This window comes from Vitis vinifera, chromosome 14 (assembly GCF_030704535.1).
Source record: "Vitis vinifera cultivar Pinot Noir 40024 chromosome 14, ASM3070453v1".
Classification (NCBI taxonomy): domain Eukaryota; kingdom Viridiplantae; phylum Streptophyta; class Magnoliopsida; order Vitales; family Vitaceae; genus Vitis; species Vitis vinifera.
This window is the reverse complement of record NC_081818.1, coordinates 5,782,647-5,801,754: the sequence shown is the minus strand read 5'-3', so window position 1 is coordinate 5,801,754 and position 19,108 is coordinate 5,782,647. Positions and strand designations below refer to the sequence as shown.

Genomic DNA, 19,108 nt, shown 5'->3' with positions numbered 1-19,108 from the left:
GCCCCCCACAGTAATGCACACATATGTTTTTATATTCAAATAAGATAAGTCAAATAAAAAATTTTAAAGTACAATTTTTCCTATACCTTTTATGTGAAAAAGAAGGTAGTTTTTGGAAACACTTTATATATTTATCTTTTCAATGTTTTGATACTTTAAAAAATAATAATAAGAGTATTCTTTTATAGAAAAGTGATGCTTATAATGTATTATGAAATAAGTGAATTATAATAGAATTGATATCCCATTTCATTAATGTAAATCTCCTTTTATATGGAAGTCTCAAGTGGAGATTTGCATAGATTATCATTCACAAGTTTTCATAATAAGATAATTCTCATTTTTTTAAATAATATTTATTTTTTATAAATTATATATTTTTAGACATAATTTAAAATTTTTGAAAAATAAAATTTGAAAAATAACTATAATACCTAAATCGGAAAGGTTAGGGTATGGGAAATTTCATTGTCACTTTGTTTAAATTTTTCTTTGGGAGGAAATACTTTTTTGCCGTTCTTGATTTTACTCGTAATAGTTGTTAAGAATCATTCTCCAAAACTTTTTTTTAAAGCTATTTTCAATGGCTTACCTAACAGGCCTTAAATTTGGAAAGTTTTTTATTGAGTAATTTTTTAATAAGTTTTTGTATTTGATTTAAACTTAAGATTATTTGATAGTGATTTAAAAAAATATTTTTAGCTTAAAAAATGTTTTTGAAAAAAAGTTAGACGTTTGGTAAAATTTAGGAAATAGTTTTAAAAATATAAAAAATCACTTAAAATGAATTTGGTAATAATTATAGGAAGTATTTATAATATTTTTAGTGTTTGATAAATAAAAATTTTTAAATATTAAAAAGATTAAAAATACTTTTTTAATATCTTAGAAAACCTAAAAATACTTTTTAAAAGCATTCTTATAATGTTGAAAAATTACTTTAATATTTAAAAAAAAAATATATTTTTTAAAAATACTTTGAAAGAAAACATTCGAGTAAGAACACTTCCCAGCACTCTGGATTTTTTTTTTTTTTTTCCCATTTAACTAAACATCCCTGATTTTGGGTTATTTGGTGGGCATCTCTTGATCCACCGTCAACACAACTCAATCAAATCTCAACCGTCCATACACCTAAAACCCTAGACATTTATTTTTATATATGTTACGTTCCCAACCCCCACTATTGTGCAACAGCTTAAATTCCCAAAATACCCCTCTATTTTAACACAATCGGCGAGTACAAACAAGTGACTACTCTCTCTCTCCTATAAAACCCTCGCTTTAAACCCTAAGCCCCTCTCTCATTCCTCTCTCTAAAACGGTGAAGAGAAGAGGTAACCAGCTAGGGTTTTGGCCTCTAAACCCTAGAACTGATCAGAAGTTTTCACTTCCTATTTATGTGTGTGGTTGTGTGTGATTTTTGTCATGAATCTCAGTTTTTCTTTTTATTTTTTATTTTTTATTTGACAGTTTTCGGATATTGGTGTGGTGAATAACGAGTTGTTTGCGTTTGATTATCAGGTAATTTAGGGTTTCAAAATGCTTGTGTTGTTTGAAACTCCGGCGGGTTTTGCCCTATTCAAGGTATTGGATGAAGGGAAGCTCTCCAAAGTCGAGGTAAAGCGCATTCTTTTTTAGGTTTTATGAATTTGTGGTGTGTACAGTGTTGCTTTGGGTTTCAAATAACGACAAGGATGTGGGATCAGTTAAGCCAAATAGTTTGTTTAGGCCGACTTCAGTAATGGCTTCTGATTCTGAAGAAACCCAAATAATGGGAAGTTCAAGATTCTAAATTTTTTAGTATATTTCTTCCTTGCATTTTCTCATTCTCAATGAGAGCACCTTTAAGAAGTTCTTTTCCTTATAATTTTGGGTTTATGTTTCAGGACTTGTGGAAGGAGTTCTCCAGTTCAGAATCGGCCAGACAGGTGATTTTTAACTTCTTTGCTCTCAATTTGTTGCAATTTGGGATGCATGATTTGCTTTGGCATATGGTTCATCAGATCAGCATGGTGAATGTGCATGTATATCCATTTGTTTATCTGGATTTTATAGACTGTCATGATGGATTCTAACTTTTAGGTTTTGAGGCACTTGCATTGCACTTTCAGCTTGTACAGTTGCCAGATTCTCAATGAAATGTTAAATGACAGCATAAAAAGTAAACAACTCAGGCCTCCCTATGAGTTTCATTTTATATATCAAGAGTTCCTAAATCAACTCAGTTTGATCTTTTTATTTATTTACTTTCTACCAAGAAAGAATTTTCTAATTGGATGTTGAAAACCTTTGAGAGTGTTTTGATTCAAAAAAACATAGACATTGGCTGTGATCTGAATTTTGAAACAACTTGATCTAATAAATCAGGGCCATCAATGGTGCTTCCAAATCTTCTTTTTATTTGATAGTGCTTCGTCTGAGTTGTAATAACTGCCCTCAACAATTGAGTTTGTTAATGATTCATGATTTATTTGATGGTACTGTGACAGTTGTTTTCTTATTTTGTTTCAAATGACATGACTGGCATGCCAAAATAACCTTTTACATGTTATATGGATTGTCACTATATGGATTAACATAACTTGTACTGTTCTCTTGCCTATCACATATTTGGTACTGTTCTCTTGCCTATAAAAAAAAAGGGCTTTGTGTTCTTTTATTTTGCTCTGAAACTCTGTGATTTGATACGTTAAAATTTTTTATATGTGATCACAGATGTTCTCATTATGGCTTAACAAAAACCCTTTGGGTAGACTAGTATAATTTTTTCGAGTCCTTGGCAATTATGTTTGCTTTAAATTATGACATTCAATTGCAAAGCTAACAATTTGTTGGTTTTATATCAACATTAGGTGGTGAAGCTGAAAGCTTTTTCAAAGTTTGAGAACACAACAGAGGCTCTATCAGCAGCTACCTTGCTGATTGATAGCAAACCCAGCAAAGGTCTGCGCAAGTTCTTGCGTGTTCATTGTGATGGAGAAACATTAGCTGTGGCTGATTCTAAACTTGGAAATGCGATTAAGGAGAAACTGGTCTGTTATAACCCTGATTTGTATAAGCCTTTTAGTGGCTACTCTTTTCTTAGCTGGCTGGCTTCTTCTTCTTCTTCTTCTTTTTTGCTTAAGTTGGATCCATTATTGTCTTGCAGCAAATTGAATGTGTTCACAACAATGCTGTTATGGAGCTAATGAGGGGAGTGAGAAGTCAGTTGACTGAACTCATATCTGGTCTTGCTGTTCAAGATTTGGCTCCAATGAGCCTAGGTTTATCTCACAGCCTATCTAGATACAAGCTAAAATTCAGTCCTGACAAGGTTAGTTCATCTGTTTGACTGTCTGTTCTCATTTATAATCTGGAAAAGTGGCAAATTTCCACAAGGCCCAAGGCAAGCACTTGCTGCTCTTACCTCAAAGTTCTTTTGGGCCTTGGAAGAAAGCTCCCTCTCAATGGATTAACCTGTAAAAGTCCCATCTAACTTTAAGAAAAAGGGTTTTGAAGTGTACAGTAATAATCTGATAAAATTATTTAAAAAATAAAAATAAAATAATTAAAAAACCTTAAAAATTGAAGTTTCTTGCAATGTTCCTTCAAAATAATATGTTACTTTTTAACTTGAAAATTTATTATTTTTCATCCTTTATTCCACTTTTGACTTTTATTTGTGGAAGAGATTTTTCATTTTTTACTTTTCTTTTTTATTATTTTTATACAAAAATTTCCAACATTCCTTACTTGATATGGTTGTTCTCTCTCTCTCTCTCTCTCTATATATATATATATATATATTTATGAGACACTATTTTGAATTCTCTTATCAAATATTTTCAATGAAATTATTGATTCTTTTAGTGATTGAATTTTTTCCATAAAAAATTATTGAAACTATTGAGATATTATTTGGTGAAATTTTTGAAAATTTTTAATTACTAAAGTTACTAAAACTCATATTGGTAACTTTTTATTATTTTTTCTTTGTTAAAATGGTTTCCTAGAAAAAAAAATTCCTCCTTTCCAAAATGTTTTGGCAATGTCTGCAAATTGTGTGTGACAATGGATACAAATTAACAACTTTTGACTTATTAAAAAAATACCCATTAATATTGAAGTTTTTACATTTATAACATAACTTAGAAGACTCTTATATCTTATTTGTTATTATTATAAAAAATTGCCCCCCTCATGCAAATTTCTGGCTCAGCCATCATTCTGGAACATCCAAACTTATGCTTTTCAGAAGTCCTTTTTGCATAACATCTCTTAGATTAATTCTTTTAACTCTGTACCTTCAGAGCCTTGTTTAGTGGCAATATTAAGTAACTATCTGTTTCATCCTCCATAAAAATGAAAAATCAATGGGATTATTTTCATGAATTAATTAGGGTCATTGCACAGGTGGTTTTTAAATTTATTGTACAATATGACAGCCTTATATTTTATCATATTATTTTTTTATGTTTTATATAACAGTGATTCACAGCAGATGATTCACTTTCTTTGCAATCAAATCTTTGGAACTAATATACACTATATATGTTAGTTGATGTGTCTGTTGTTTTTTTCAAGTGCATGTGGTTCTCTTTCTACAATTGATTACATGCATTTTTCCAATTAGCAATTGCAGTCCTGACTAATGGATTAAGGTTCATCTCATCCACTGCTGGAGAGGTTTATACTCTGGCCTTAGATGGGATATCAGGTTCATGGTTCTGTATGTACAAAAATTATAATTTTATTTTTTCATTAACTATTGCTAGATGATCCCTCCTCCTTCCTTGCCTATCAATGCCCACACTGAGTACTCTTGGGATTATGAACTGTGGCTGGTGGGAAATAGGAATTCTTTGATTGCATCAATCTTTATTACTGTTTTTGTATAATCTTTTGACTAACAGATAGATTTCTTTGGGAATGCTGTAACTCGGAATTGCAATTCTTCTGTTTTTAGGTTGACACCATGATCATCCAAGCTATTGGCTTGCTGGATGATCTTGATAAAGAACTTAACACATATGCTATGAGGGTTCGAGAATGGTACGGTTGGCATTTTCCGGAGCTTGCAAAGATTGTGCAAGATAACATCCTCTACGCCAAAGCAGTGAAGCTGATGGGTAACCGCACAAATGCTGCAAAACTTGATTTCTCTGAGGTAGAGATTTTGTCTCTTTACTTGTATTTTAAAAATACTCATGTAGTTCTGTTCTAGGTTGATGAGGAACACTGTCTGATGGTATGATATAGAGTTTCTAGTGTCAAAATCCAATGGATAATGTCATTGGTTATTCCATATGCACTCCTGAGCAAAATCAGTGGAGGTTGGTCACGGATCGGAGGGTGTAAGGTGACCACATGCCTAACTTCCCTAAATAGGGGCACTGTGGGTATCCCCAGAGCACAAGGTTGATGTTGATACGATATCCTAGTAGTACTTGATTGTTAGAAATTAGAAGTGCAAGTGTTTCAAAGGCCATGTACTGATAGGATAAGTTCTTGAGTCTGTCTTTGTCCAAATTATTGTAATAAGGCATCTAAAACTCTGGTGTACTGATAGGATAAGTTCTTGAGTCTGTCTTTGTCCAAATTATTGTAATAAGGCATCTAAAACTCTGGTTGAACCACTGGTTCAGTGAATCCTTTTATCTCATATTAGCAATTTAATTCATCCTATATGGATGATAGACGGCATCATAAATGTGCATCACATTTTATGTTTAAATTTTTTGCAGATATTGCCAGAAGAAGTTGAGACAGAATTGAAAGAGGCAGCCATGATATCAATGGGAACTGAAGTTAGTGACTTGGATTTGATGAATATCAAAGAGTTGTGCGACCAAGTTTTGTCTCTTTCCGAGTACAGGGCTCAACTGTATGATTATTTAAAAAGCAGGATGAACACCATTGCTCCAAATTTAACTGCTCTTGTTGGAGAGCTTGTTGGTGCTCGGCTTATTGCTCATGGGGGCAGCTTATTAAATCTTGCAAAACAGCCTGGAAGCACGGTCCAGATTCTTGGTGCAGAAAAGGCTCTGTTCAGAGCTCTGAAGACAAAGCACGCAACTCCCAAGTATGGGCTTATCTATCATGCATCCTTGATTGGCCAGGCAGCCCCGAAGCTCAAGGGAAAAATTTCTCGATCACTTGCTGCCAAAACTGCATTGGCAATTCGATATGATGCTCTTGGAGATGGTCAAGATAACTCTATGGGACTGGAGAATCGAGCCAAGGTACCTTGGTTTGTTTGGCACATTATTTTAATCCTTTCCCTGCCTTCAGGTTTTTTACAAGTCTTTGTAATGCTCAATTCTTGTGTAGCTTGAAGCACGGTTAAGGAATCTTGAAGGCAGAGAATTAGGTCACTCTGCTGGGTCAGCCAAAGGCAAACCAAAGATAGAAGTCTATGACAAGGATAGGAAGAAGGGCTCAGGGGCATTGATAACTGCTGCCAAGGTCTGCAGTTCATTTCATATTATTCACTATTTTTCATAAATTTATTTTCCATTTGGTACAAGTGGGTTTTAATTGCTTTGTTATATGCAGACTTACAATCCAGCGGCAGACTCTGTTCTTGGAAGGATAGAAGATTCAGCAGCCAGGGAAGAGGAAGAAATGATCCCAAAAAAGAGGAAGAAGGAAGTAGAGCCATCTCAACCCGAGGACACCCTTGTTGTGGTTGAAGAGAAGAAAGAAAAGAAAGAAAAGAAAAAAAAGAAAAAGGCCGATGTAGAGGATGCCAGCTTGCCAAATGATGTAGTTGGTGATGCAGAACCAGAAAGTGAAGAGGTGGTGAAAAAGGAAAAGAAGAAAAAGAAGAAGCACTCAGCCGAGAATGATGAATTGCAAAATGAAGGTGAAGCAGGAGAAAAAAAGAAGAAAAAGAGAAAGCATGCTGAACCCGAAGAGGAAACCAAAGAGCCTAGCAAGAAGAAAGAGAAAAAGAAGAAGAAGAAGAGTGAAGACTGAGGACTTTGATGGGCGTAGTCATCAATCCATGAGTTGCAAACCTAACAATTTTGAGCATCCTAGGCATCGTTCAGTACGTTGTAAAATTTGCTTGTAGTTGATTTCTTCTTCCTCTGGTAGTGTGGTTTCTTAAGTCAATTTCTCCAATTTCTTTGTCGTTGAGGGGAACATATGGTCTCAAACATCTGTATTACCATCTATTCAGGAGCCCCAAAAGCTTCTAAATACGGCCCATGTAGGGGTGATAAAGATGAGATATTGGCGTATGCACAGACAATTATGGTTGAAAGTGGATATATATTAAATGCTTTTTGTCCAATATATTGCTGTTATTGTCAAATTTGTGGACACCTTAAGGGTACCACCCTCTTTGTTTTTATTTCTAAGTGTGAAGAAGCTACTGTCCTTTTGGTTGAGAGAACTACAAAACCTGTGATGGGAGAGTTGGAAAGAGTCCTGTGATGAAAATGACAGCCTAGCCTCTTATCTCTTGGCCTTTTGTGTTTGGAATTATTTCCTGGATTGCATATCCCCAATCCTAGATGTGGTTCATGTTGTCAATATTCTCTATATCTTCTCTACAGACTACCTTGATTGCCCATTAATCTATCTTGAAAGCGATGTAGGAGTATGTGTTTCAGAAAGTTCTAAAATTTGGTTCATGTTTTGCTTTTACCCCAAGGTGTGATAGGACTTCTGAGACATGAATTTGTTATCATGATGGTATATTTTGGTGGGTAGGTAAATATCGATAAGTACTTTTTCGGTAGATATTGAAAAGACATCAGTAATCAATTTCATATCGTTGTGTGGTTTTGTACTCGAGTTTAATTCATTTAGAATAAGAAGAAAATTTTATCAGTAAAATAAGAAGAAAAATTTATGATATCGAAGATATAATATACTAAAGTTTTAATAATAATATTGAATTTTAATATATGAGATTTTATATTTGGACTATATTATTATGATCATATTTATAATAATTTTAATCACATATTTTAAATCATGGTCACATTATCATTTTTTATGTCATCAAGTGGGGTTGGACGATGGATTTGGTGGGATAATGAAAGGTTTTAATCAGACACTTAAAACAAAAGGTGTGCAACAAAAATTGGGTCTTCTTTCCTCTACACATTGTATTCCTTTGTGTTTGTCTCTCTCTTACCTATAATTTTTATTATTATTATTATCTTGACAACAATGGTTGATGATTTTATAGTTGTTTTTATTATAAAATAAATCGTGATGTGTTCGCCACAAGCCATAAAATACAACAACAAAGTGTGAAATTTTGTCATAAGAGCAAGAAGAATGATAATAATTTGCAACATGGAAAGGAAGTGTGGAATTGGAGCATGTTGGCCACTACTACAAATAATGATTATGGTATTAGGTTTGTGCTAGGATTTTTGTGCTTGTAATAGTTACTAGTAATTATGAATTAATTGATTGAAAATTTTCTTATAATTCAAGTGATGATACTGATAAGAGTCGGTAAAGTTTAATATGATTACCCAATACGTTTTTTTTGTAGATTCTGATAAAGTATAATCATGTTCAGATCAAATTTAAGTAAATAGCTTTTTTAGGTCCGTTTGTTTGATACAAATTTAACTTGAATTGATTTATTTAATAATCATGTTGATTAATATGATCATATCCATAACCCATTTAATCTATATTTGATTCATTTGAAATTTGATTTTGAATAAATAAGATGATTAAGGCATAAATATATCTTATAGGAAGGTATATCAAATTAACTCAAATAAAATCTAATTCAATCTGATTATTAAATGGGTTATATGACAAGTTATCTGTTTAATAATTAGATAGTATTTAAGTTTTTTCTTTTGACTTAATTGTTATTCATATTGTGTTTAAGTTAACCTATTTAGTTTAGTGGTTGAATGGAGACATAATTATTGTTGGTTATTTTAGATTCAAAAACAATCTTGAATTATAGATTTCACTTTTGATACAATTTATGAAGTTAGGTATTCGCAATTTGGTTATGTCTTATATTAGGTTAATCAATAATTGTTGCGCAATTTAAATTAATACCTAAGCGTGATAAAAATTTAATAATTATAATGGAATAAACCTGTTTGATAGAGTTTTTATTTTTTGTTTTTACAAAATAGAAAACAATTTTTTAAAATTCAAAACACCGTTTAGTTATTATTCTCTATTTCCTATTTTTAAAAATAAAATAAAATAGATAACAACTTTTAGAAAATAAGTAAAAGTAGTTTTCACCCATTTTTAAAAACAATGGAAAAACACTCTCTTAATTTTTGTTTTAGCTTCTCCAAAATTTTTTGCTCCAATTTGGCTATATGGTTAAATAATATTATAATTATTAATATTAAATTTTTAGGGAAAAGGGCAATTATAAGTAAGGAAAAAAAATTAAAATTTTACAAAAATTTTCAAATATTAATTATTGTTTATTCTACCACTAATTTCATCATCCTTTAAAAATACTGAAAATTCACAAATACAATTGTTAAAAATTTCACAACTTATTCAAAATTATTGTTTAAAATTTATTAAGATAATGTTTGTTTTTTTGGATAAATAAATAAAATTAAAATATTTGACTTTTTCTAGTAAAAATAAGTCGTTGATATCAACTAACATAACTAAATTTAACATATTAAATTTGCTTACTTTTAAGGTAATAGAAAAAATCAAATATTTTTTTATCTTTCATCCAATCAAAAAATAAACACTACCTAAAACTATGTTTGGTTCTCAAAAAAATTGAGAGAAAATATGAAGGAAAAAAAAAAATTAAGAGATGAAAAGTAGAAGAAAAATAAAAATAAGTGTCAACTTAATAAATTATTTTATATATTTTTAAAAATTTATTATACTTATTTTTTGTTACGTAAGGATTAAATAATTTAAAAATCTATAAATTTTTTTTTGTATATTTTAATTATATTTGATTCTTTTTTTTCTTTTTTTTTGTATTTTCTACAATGAAACTAAATAAGAAAAAAAAAAATCGTTTTTTTTAACAGTTTTTTTTTATACTTTCAGAAAATCAAACATACCCTGAAAACAATTTTTAAAAATAAAAAAATAAAAAATAAAAAATAAAAAATGGGCATCAAAAGATCCTCTTCAAGATACCCCATGTCCATAGCCCACCAAGAAAAAGAAAGGAAGAGAAACAATCTTCAATCAAATCAGCAATTAAGAGAGAAAAGGAAATGGCAATCTGTTTGACTTGAAGAAATTCGAACCCGATACTTTAATATAATTTTTTTTTCTGTTTTTATATATTTAATAATTTATTGTATGCTGATTCCTCCGTCATTGTCTGAAAGAGAGCTCAGACCAGAGAATATATAAATATTTAGAAAGAGAAGGTGGGGGAGAGATTTTGTTTCTCTCTCTAGAATTCCTCAGATTCAATCAAGTAGTAACTCTACTTTCTCTCTCTCTTTTTTTTTTCTCTCTCTCATATCTCACTTTCTCTCTCGGTTAACTTTTTTCTGTATCTTTCTGTGTCGATTTTGTTTTTGACTTCAGGGGAGCCTTGCCCGCTCAGAATCTTGAAGCTAGGGTTTGTGATTTTGCATCTGTTGTTTTTTCTTTGTTTGCTAAGATTCAGTGGAATTTACAGTTTTCTGTTTATATGCTGATGAATTTTGTTGATTTTTTTTTTAAGGTGCTTGTGCTGGGGAGTTGCTTGATTTGTAGTGGTTAATTGATGGTGAGGGTTTATTGAAGTGTTATTTTGGTTTCTGTTTCAGTAGAGTGGTTTTTCAGTTTTGTGAATTTAGGGTTTGTTTCTTTTGTTTTGTGGGTCAGGCGTTTGATCTATTTGTTGTTTCTATGCGGGTTTTTATTCTTGAAAATTTCTTGATTTGTAGTGATTAATTGATGATTGAAGAGCATGCATATTGAACATGGTGCTGAGAAATGAGGTTTAGGTTCAAGAATGGGGTGTGTACTTGGTCGTGAAGTGTTGTCGAACGTGGTGGTTTCGGAGGCTAATGGGGCGGAGAAGAGTATCAAGGAGAAGAGGAGTAATTCGAGTGTCAATTCGAATAGGAAGTTGGATGATGTGACGAAGAAAAGTGATAGTAAGGTTGAGGTTGGTAACGGAGAGACCCAAAAGGAGGAGAAGACTGATGGTAGTCAACGGCCCCGAGGTGATAAGAAAAAATTGAGGTCAAATCCGAGGTTGAGTAATCTGCCCAATCATGTGCGTGGAGAGCAAGTTGCAGCTGGGTGGCCGTCTTGGTTATCGGATGTTGCAGGGCCAGCACTTAATGGCTGGATACCTCGGCGAGCAGACACTTTCCAGAAACTTGATAAGGTGGGTCATTTTGTTGAATGGAAAATGATATTCTTTGCCTCTCGGATGATGTGATAATGTGGTATTTGAGACTAATGGTAGAACAATGGTTCATTTTTTCTAATTGAAAGAGAAAAGTGATGCATCGTATCATTTAAGATGGGAATGTCTACCTTGAATGATGTAGCTGACACTTTCGAAATTAGTGACATATTGATGGTTATTATGTTTTGCAATGAAATAAAAAGTGCTGGACTTGATGGTTTATGGAAGTGCTCTTGATCATGCATTTGGACTAATGTCTTTCCTTTCGTTTCTTGTATTGATAGATTGGACAAGGAACATATAGCAATGTGTATAAAGCTAGAGATATGTTAACGGGCAAAATTGTTGCACTAAAGAAAGTTCGATTTGATAATTTGGAACCTGAGAGTGTGAAATTTATGGCTAGAGAGATTGTCATTTTGCGGCGCTTGGATCATCCCAATGTTGTAAAATTGGAGGGTTTGGTGACTTCAAGGCTGTCCTGCAGTTTGTATCTTGTATTTGAGTATATGGAGCATGATTTGGCTGGACTTGCTGCAAGCCCGGGTATCAAATTCACTGAACCTCAGGTTAGACTGAATTGTCTTGGCATTTGAAACAAATATGCATTGGCAAACATTCTTTGCAAAATAATGATCGTGGATGTATGTTGCCTTTATTTAACATATGTTTCATATTATAGGTCAAATGTTACATGAAACAACTACTATCTGGCCTAGAGCATTGTCACAACCGCGGTGTGCTTCACCGTGACATCAAAGGATCAAATCTCCTTCTTGATAATGGAGGAGTACTTAAGATTGCTGATTTTGGCTTGGCTGCTATATTTGATCCTAATTACAAGCACCCAATGACGAGTCGGGTGGTAACCTTATGGTATCGACCTCCAGAGCTTCTGCTTGGGGCTAATGACTATGGCGTCGGTGTGGACTTGTGGAGTGCAGGCTGCATTTTAGCTGAGTTATTGGCTGGGAAGCCCATCATGCCTGGTCGTACAGAGGTAACCGTTGTACTTTCTTATCTTAATTTGTAAATTTTGTCTTTGCACCACATACGACTATCTGTAACAACTTTCCTTTATATCTGTTTTATTATTTTCTTGCTTATACTTAAGTTGGTACCTTAGTTTATTTTGTGGTCTCCAAAACTTGAAAATAGATTCTAATTTAGAAGTTGGCATAGGCAAAGGAATAATTGCTAGCTTTTCATTAAGTCATGCAAAAAATAGAATCTAGAGAGTGAGAGACAGCTATTTGCTTTCTTTGGCATATGTATTATCTGGGATTTTTAGTTGCTTATCTGGGATTTTAGTTCATTTGTTGGGTTCTCATCTAAACATAAGATGTGAGTTGAAAAAACTGACTGCGGCTTTTCTTGTTAAAAACATGTGACGCTAGCAAGTTTTAGTGGTTTATCTTTGATGGTGCTAATACAGTAATGCATCCTTTCCCTTTTTCTTAATAATAACTTGCATTTCTAAAATTATTTCATTTAAACTATGTAGATCGCTATTGTCTCTAGTGTATTTGTTTCCATTTGCTTGGATTTTTATCAAAGGTATGTATTCTGTCAATGTGATGTGTAGTAGCCCCTTTATATGTTTTTAACAATGATCTGATGGATTATTTTGGCAACATAGTGTTGGAAATTATAATGCCAATTTCATGCAGGAACATATTTTTGGTACCAATGCCACTGTTTCTGTATGTATTTTTCATTAATCTAAGATTTGTTTACTATTTTTGTTTCTTTGGATATCAATGCAACATATTTTTTCAATTTTATTTATTTTGTACATCTTGGCGATTTTTCAACTGCATTTTCTATATTGATACACCAACATCTTCTGGTACCATTGCTCAAACCCTAAAGTTGCCTAGATGATGATAAAGTTTCAAATTTTGTATTTTAACCTTTTCTTCCTGCAAGAGGCTGAGTAAGGTAAAAATGATATCAACTGTTGGGTCTTGGGCTTGATTGAGACGTGTCCTCTGGTTCATGTAGCCAACTTTCTTTATTTCAACAGCAGGAATGCATTTCTTTGTTGGATGTATTGTAGCCTCTTTTTTAGGCTTACATGCAGGCTTAATAAATAGGGGAAATAAACATATCATGGTGACGTTCGAAGACATGACCTCCCACTAAATGAGACTTGGGTATCATGTTGAACAACCAAATTTCCCAAAAGCTTAAACATGTAGAATTTGGGTTCACAATGTATATAATGCTCTCCAACAGGTTTCTCGTTGTTAATGTTGCATTATGAAATTAATTTGTTTTTTCATTTCATTTTTAGCTTTCTTGAAGCCTTCAAAGAGCATGTTTCTCATTTAGTTAACATCAAGTGTTTGAAACTTTGGAATATTAATACATAGCATATCTTCAGTCATGTCTGGTATTCTATGTCATTGCTGCTGCATTGGAAATATATGCAACTGTTTAATTTAGAGCACAACCTAATACTCTACTGCTATTAACAATAATCTTTTCTGTCACTTAGGTAGAGCAATTACATAAGATATACAAGCTATGTGGCTCACCTTCTGATGAATACTGGAAAAAATATAGATTGCCAAATGCAACCTTATTCAAGCCTCGAGAGCCTTACAAACGATGCATAGCAGAGACATTCAAAGACTTCCCACCATCTTCACTGCCACTTATTGAAACTCTTCTTGCAATTGATCCAGTGGAACGTCGGACAGCCACAGCTGCATTAAACTGTGAAGTGAGTTCTTATATTCCTATAAGCAACCTTTTTCACTTCATATGCCCATTTATATCTTAGACTATGTTGGTCCTTGACGTTAAGGTTGTTATGGCTTGTTTCTATTTTGACTTTTCCTGCCTAAGAACCAGACGAGTCTCTTCAGGTGATTCTTCAGTGATGCTAATAGCTAATACATTCTCAAATTGTGTATGAAATTAATTGCACTCCAATGAAAAATATTGTTTCATGTGATTGAAGGACAATTCTCCTAGAAAAGGAATCAGATTCAGAGTTTGGAAAGTAGATGTGATGCTGTGACTAAAAGATGGAAGATTTAAAGCAGTATGTTGGCTTAGGGAAGCATGAGGGAAACTGAAATTGAACTGTGAAACTCAATAGATGAGATTTTGCACAAAGTTTTAGGAAATCATTATACACTAGGTTGGGTATATATTGATAGAAGATAAATATCTATAAAGAGGAAATCATTTAAGGTTTGACAGAGATGAAAAATTGCTGCAAACAATATTTAATGTGGTTTAACAAAGCCATGACTATGCGGCTATGCCCATTAATGAGATGAGACGATTCTTCTTCAAAACATGGATGCATCATATTGATAAGTGTGGGGTCTACAATTGAGAGTTCTATTCAAACACCCTTAAAAGTTGCATTCAATCTCCAAATGCTGCATTTAGCATTTGAGAAGCTCTCCCAAACAAGGTTAAGTGTCCTTTTAATTTTGTATCCTGTTTCTGCCATATATCTGTGAATGTTACCAAGTTTTTCCATTTTGTTTGGTATGAAACTAAGGGGGTGTTTGGATGTTCCTTGGAAATTGAATAGTTCCATACTTTCATTCTCATGGCATTTGAAGGCTCAGATCCATCTTTGAAATTAGTCAGTTTAAGAGGGGAAAAAAACAAAAGAGGAGCCATTGCCTAAAATTGGAATGGTGAAAAAAGAAAAAGATAAACTATGTAGTTCATGTGATTTTTAGAAACCCTAAAACTAATCCTGAATGCACTATGGGTTACCCCTGTTATGGAGTTCTACTAGGCTGGCAATTCATTTAAATTTCTAGTTATAAGATACCCTTTTGAAATTTTAGCATATATACTCATTTTCTCCTTGTTTCTTGTGCAGTTCTTCACAACGAAACCTTATGCTTGTGAACCATCTAGCCTTCCGCAATATCCTCCAAGCAAGGAGATGGATGCCAAGAGGCGAGATGATGAAGCTCGAAGGTGTGGTTGACTTTTAACTTTGTATAAACTTTTGAATTCATGTTGTTTCTGAGAGTTTACTTTATAACTGCAACTATTACTTTACATAAATTGCATATAGTACTTAATGCTTATCTAGTTTTACTTTTGATTTTTCTATTAAAACTATTGTAACTTTCTCTTTCTCCCTTTGAATAATATATTTTATGTTTGGATTTATTTTGCAAAATGTGAATATTATACTTTCCAGATCTGGATCTCAAGCCTTGGTTTAATATTTTTGGAGTTTAGACATAAGGATAGTATTTTATATGGTTCATTAGAGAAGTTGATACCAAAAGTGAATTAATTTAATGGAGATAGGAAGAGCCTTAAATTGTATTTTGTTGTAAATTGGATATGTCATTGCTGTTTTTTGTTAAGCTACCAATTGACTAAGTTTAAGGTGTTAGATAATTGGTCGTCAATGTATCTCAAGCTTGTTTGGGCTATAGTCCTAATACTCTACCTTATGGGCAGCCTTTTTTAGGCTCAATAAATTGGGGGAATAAATATGCGGTGAGTTTCAAACTCATGACCTTCCATTCAACATGAATTTTGTACCAAATTAAGGTGCCAATTGACCTAAAAACTAAAGAAGTTAGGTAATAAGCCAACAATGTACGTCAACCTTATTTGGCCTTTATACCTGACACTGATCATTTTTAGATTTTTTGTTGTGTCTAATATGCTATACTTGTTGTTCTAAATGACATCAGTTTATCAAGTTGATGGGTGCCTTATTGAACCCATTGCCTTGCATGAGTCACTACGTAGGTTGAAACTCTGTGTCACCTCATGTTGTCTGACCATTTTGATGACATGGATTTTCTTTTTGTTTATGGGATACACCTTCCATCCTCATTGTTGATCATTGGTGCTTGTCTAAGAACTCTTAACAATGTTTGACCTGATTGTCATTATGTTTTCATTATTAGAGCTCTCACACACGTTATTCTCTTTGCTCAAAAGTTGTTTTACTAATTTGTTTTTGTTCAGTTTTCGTTTCTGGAGGGCTTCCTTTATTTTTTTATCTATATAATGAGCTGTAACCTTCAATTTTGTATGATTCTGTAGGCAAAAAACCGCTAGCAAAGCCCACGGTGATGGTGCGAAGAAAATGCGTCCACGCGCTAGGGCAATGCCTGGACCAGAAGCCAATGCTGAGCTTCAATCTAATCTTGATGTATGTCTCTCATTTTCTACTTCTATCTGCTAATAGTTTTTTCTTCTTTTTCTGGATTCAATGATTATAGTTTGCAGTTTTGCTGAATCTGTAGTCCTATAGCTTTCTTTTCAAAGAAAAAACAAATTTAAAATGATTAAGCAATCTGTACCAAGTATTATATTGAGAGCTTTTGTTTCTTTTTTATGTTTGCAATCACCCGAGTCCTTGCAACCAGAGTTCGATTGTTTGAATTTGTTTTCCGTGTTTCTTTCTGAAACAGCGAAGACGCCTAATCTCCCATGCAAATGCAAAGAGTAAGAGTGAAAAGTTTCCTCCACCTCACCAGGACGGAGCAGTTGGCTTCCCCTTGGGTGCTTCACAACACATTGATCCTGCTTTTGTCCCTGGTGATGTGCCATTCAGTTCTACATCATTTACATCTTCAAAAGATCATGCCCAGACCTGGTCCGGTCCAATAGGCGACCCTGCTGCCATTGGAGCTCTAAGGCGAAAGAAGAACACTTATGGTGATGCTCGAGAACCGAAAAAACCAGCAGCAGTTAACCCAAGGGACGGAAGTGCGAAGGTGAGGGTGGTTAAAGGATAGGAATTATTGCTTGAACTTCATGTCAAGTGAAATTAATCGTGGGGATGTGATGATAAACATTTCCACCAGAATCAATCTCTGTGCTTCACGAGTGAAGTGCTTTAAATCCCCCATGAATGCATTTCAAAAAATGTATTCAGAGGTCAAATCTGTTCTTTTTCCTTTCCCCCTTTCCCCAAAATATAATTTTTTTTAACCTGGTTCTATTGATTGTGTATATTTTGAATCTTTCCTTAAAAAAAAAAAAGGAAAAAAGGAAAAGAAAATGAATTCCTTGTGGTGAAAACTGAGTGCTGTTTAGTGAAATTCTAATAAATGTTTGAGAGTTAAATTCGTTAGTTCAATATTTCTTACCAGAATTGTAACATTTGGCTATGCTGATGAATGGTTTAGAAGCAGGAGTTTGCTACCACACTAGTGTGAGCATTTTCATGGGTTGGCTGACATGAGAGAGAGAGAGAGAGAGAGAGAGAGATTAAAGGCCATGTTTGTTCTAATATGGTTTTTTTAAGAATTTTTTGGAACCTAATGCACCCAAAGGAAGTTAAAAGAGTCTTTAAAAGATAGAGAGGGATTTAAGAATAGAGTTGGAGTCTTGTTTGAAATGGAGTTGTTGATTAATAGTGGTGGTTGGGAGAGTTTAGGTCAAAACTTTAGACAGGGTTGTAAGGTGAAGACAAGGTGGGGGTGCTCATAATGAGTTTTTTTTGTTTTTTTTTTTAATAACTTATGTTTAATGACATTAATGCACCATCTCAAAAAAGTACCCATTTTTGAAAGACTCTTGATTTTTGGAGGATATGCATTAAGGAGAAAATAATCCTCAAAACATGCATACAAATAATAAAAAGTCAAAATTACCCTCAAACCTTTCTCTCATCTTGCCATCAATTATTACAATTTTTTTTTCTTTGACATTACAAGTTAAAGAGCTCATCATTATTATTATTTATTTTTTAAAAAAAAAACTTTAACATGTGACAATTAATCATATCATATGATTTTTCTCTTTTCCTTTTTCTCTTCCTTCATAGTATCTCTATCTTCTTTTTGCTTTTTTAAAATGTGTTGGTTTTGTGAATTTTAGTTTTTTTATACTTCATCTTTTTATATTTATTGATTTTAATTATTATGGACAATTTAAACATAAAATAATAATATACAATAAATAATTAATATAAAAATAAATATATAATAAATAAATATAGAGATTTTTTATATTCCTATTAAATAAAATATTTATTTATTTATTTTTATAAATTTTACTATATTTTCATATTATTTTACTGTTTATATTTTTTAAATTTAAAATTTTTATGTGAAAACCATAATCCAAAATTATGGTTTAACTTTTTTTAAAGTTCATAAAAGGGTTGATATCCACTAAGCTAATTTTAAAAAAAAAAATATATATATATATATATATATATATATATATATATATAGTTTATCACTTAAAAAAACAGTTACTATAAAAAATTAAATAAATTAATAGGGATAGAATATAAATGCTGAGAGGAATGACAGTTGTAGCCTGAAAAGTAAAACAGATCTTATACCCATGACCATTTTTGTATTATAGGCTACATCCCCTCCTCTCTCTCTCTCTCTCTCTCTCTCTTAGTTGGTTGCCATTTGGCAATACCCATACTAGATGAAGCCTTTAATGCTTCCCCTAAAGGCACCCCACCTTCTATTCAAATAAATTTTTTTTATTAATTCATAAGATTAATGTCATTTTAATATCACAGTAACTCCATTCAACATTTTTGTGAAGTAGATTTTAAAACGCTTTAAATGTTGATATCGATTTTAAAATGTTTTATAGACGTAGTTAACAAGTGTTTTTGAAGAAAAATAAAAAGTTTGGTAAAATTTTAAAAAATTGAAAATTTACATGTAATATTTTTTCAAAAAACACTAACAAAGTTATTATCCTAAAATCATTTTGAGAAAAAAAATTTAATTTTTATATAAATTATTTTATGTTTAGAAACTTTTTTACAAATCACATAAATGCTTTTTGTTCTGA

At 32.4% G+C, this 19,108-nt stretch overlaps 2 protein-coding genes across 4 annotated transcripts; both read left to right on the top strand.

Annotated features, from left to right (window-relative positions):
• Positions 1-1,189: 1,189 nt before the first annotated feature.
• Positions 1,190-7,279, top strand: LOC100248675 (probable nucleolar protein 5-2). 2 transcript variants are annotated; one of them, XM_010661659.3, is made up of 9 exons: positions 1,190-1,402; positions 1,525-1,620; positions 1,890-1,931; positions 2,856-3,035; positions 3,152-3,316; positions 4,949-5,149; positions 5,727-6,224; positions 6,313-6,447; positions 6,538-7,279. In XM_010661659.3, the coding sequence occupies exons 2-9, from the start codon at positions 1,543-1,545 to the stop codon at positions 6,958-6,960; spliced, it is 1,722 nt and encodes a 573-aa protein (XP_010659961.1). In that variant the 5' UTR covers positions 1,190-1,402; positions 1,525-1,542; the 3' UTR covers positions 6,961-7,279. The 2 variants fall into 2 exon arrangements, with proteins under 2 accessions (XP_010659961.1, XP_002273273.2); XM_002273237.5 differs by having other exon boundaries at positions 1,194-1,337.
• A 2,851-nt stretch (positions 7,280-10,130) lies between these two features.
• Positions 10,131-17,420, top strand: LOC100253772 (probable serine/threonine-protein kinase At1g54610). Of its 2 annotated transcripts, XM_059742525.1 has the most exons (10): positions 10,131-10,396; positions 10,510-10,543; positions 10,649-10,693; positions 10,854-11,302; positions 11,611-11,895; positions 12,009-12,326; positions 13,827-14,054; positions 15,183-15,283; positions 16,379-16,487; positions 16,750-17,420. In XM_059742525.1, exons 4-10 carry the CDS (start codon positions 10,922-10,924, stop codon positions 17,074-17,076), a joined length of 1,749 nt encoding a protein of 582 aa, XP_059598508.1. In that variant the 5' UTR covers positions 10,131-10,396; positions 10,510-10,543; positions 10,649-10,693; positions 10,854-10,921; the 3' UTR covers positions 17,077-17,420. The 2 variants fall into 2 exon arrangements, with proteins under 2 accessions (XP_059598508.1, XP_019080821.1); XM_019225276.2 differs by having other exon boundaries at positions 10,131-10,543.
• Positions 17,421-19,108: the final 1,688 nt, after the last annotated feature.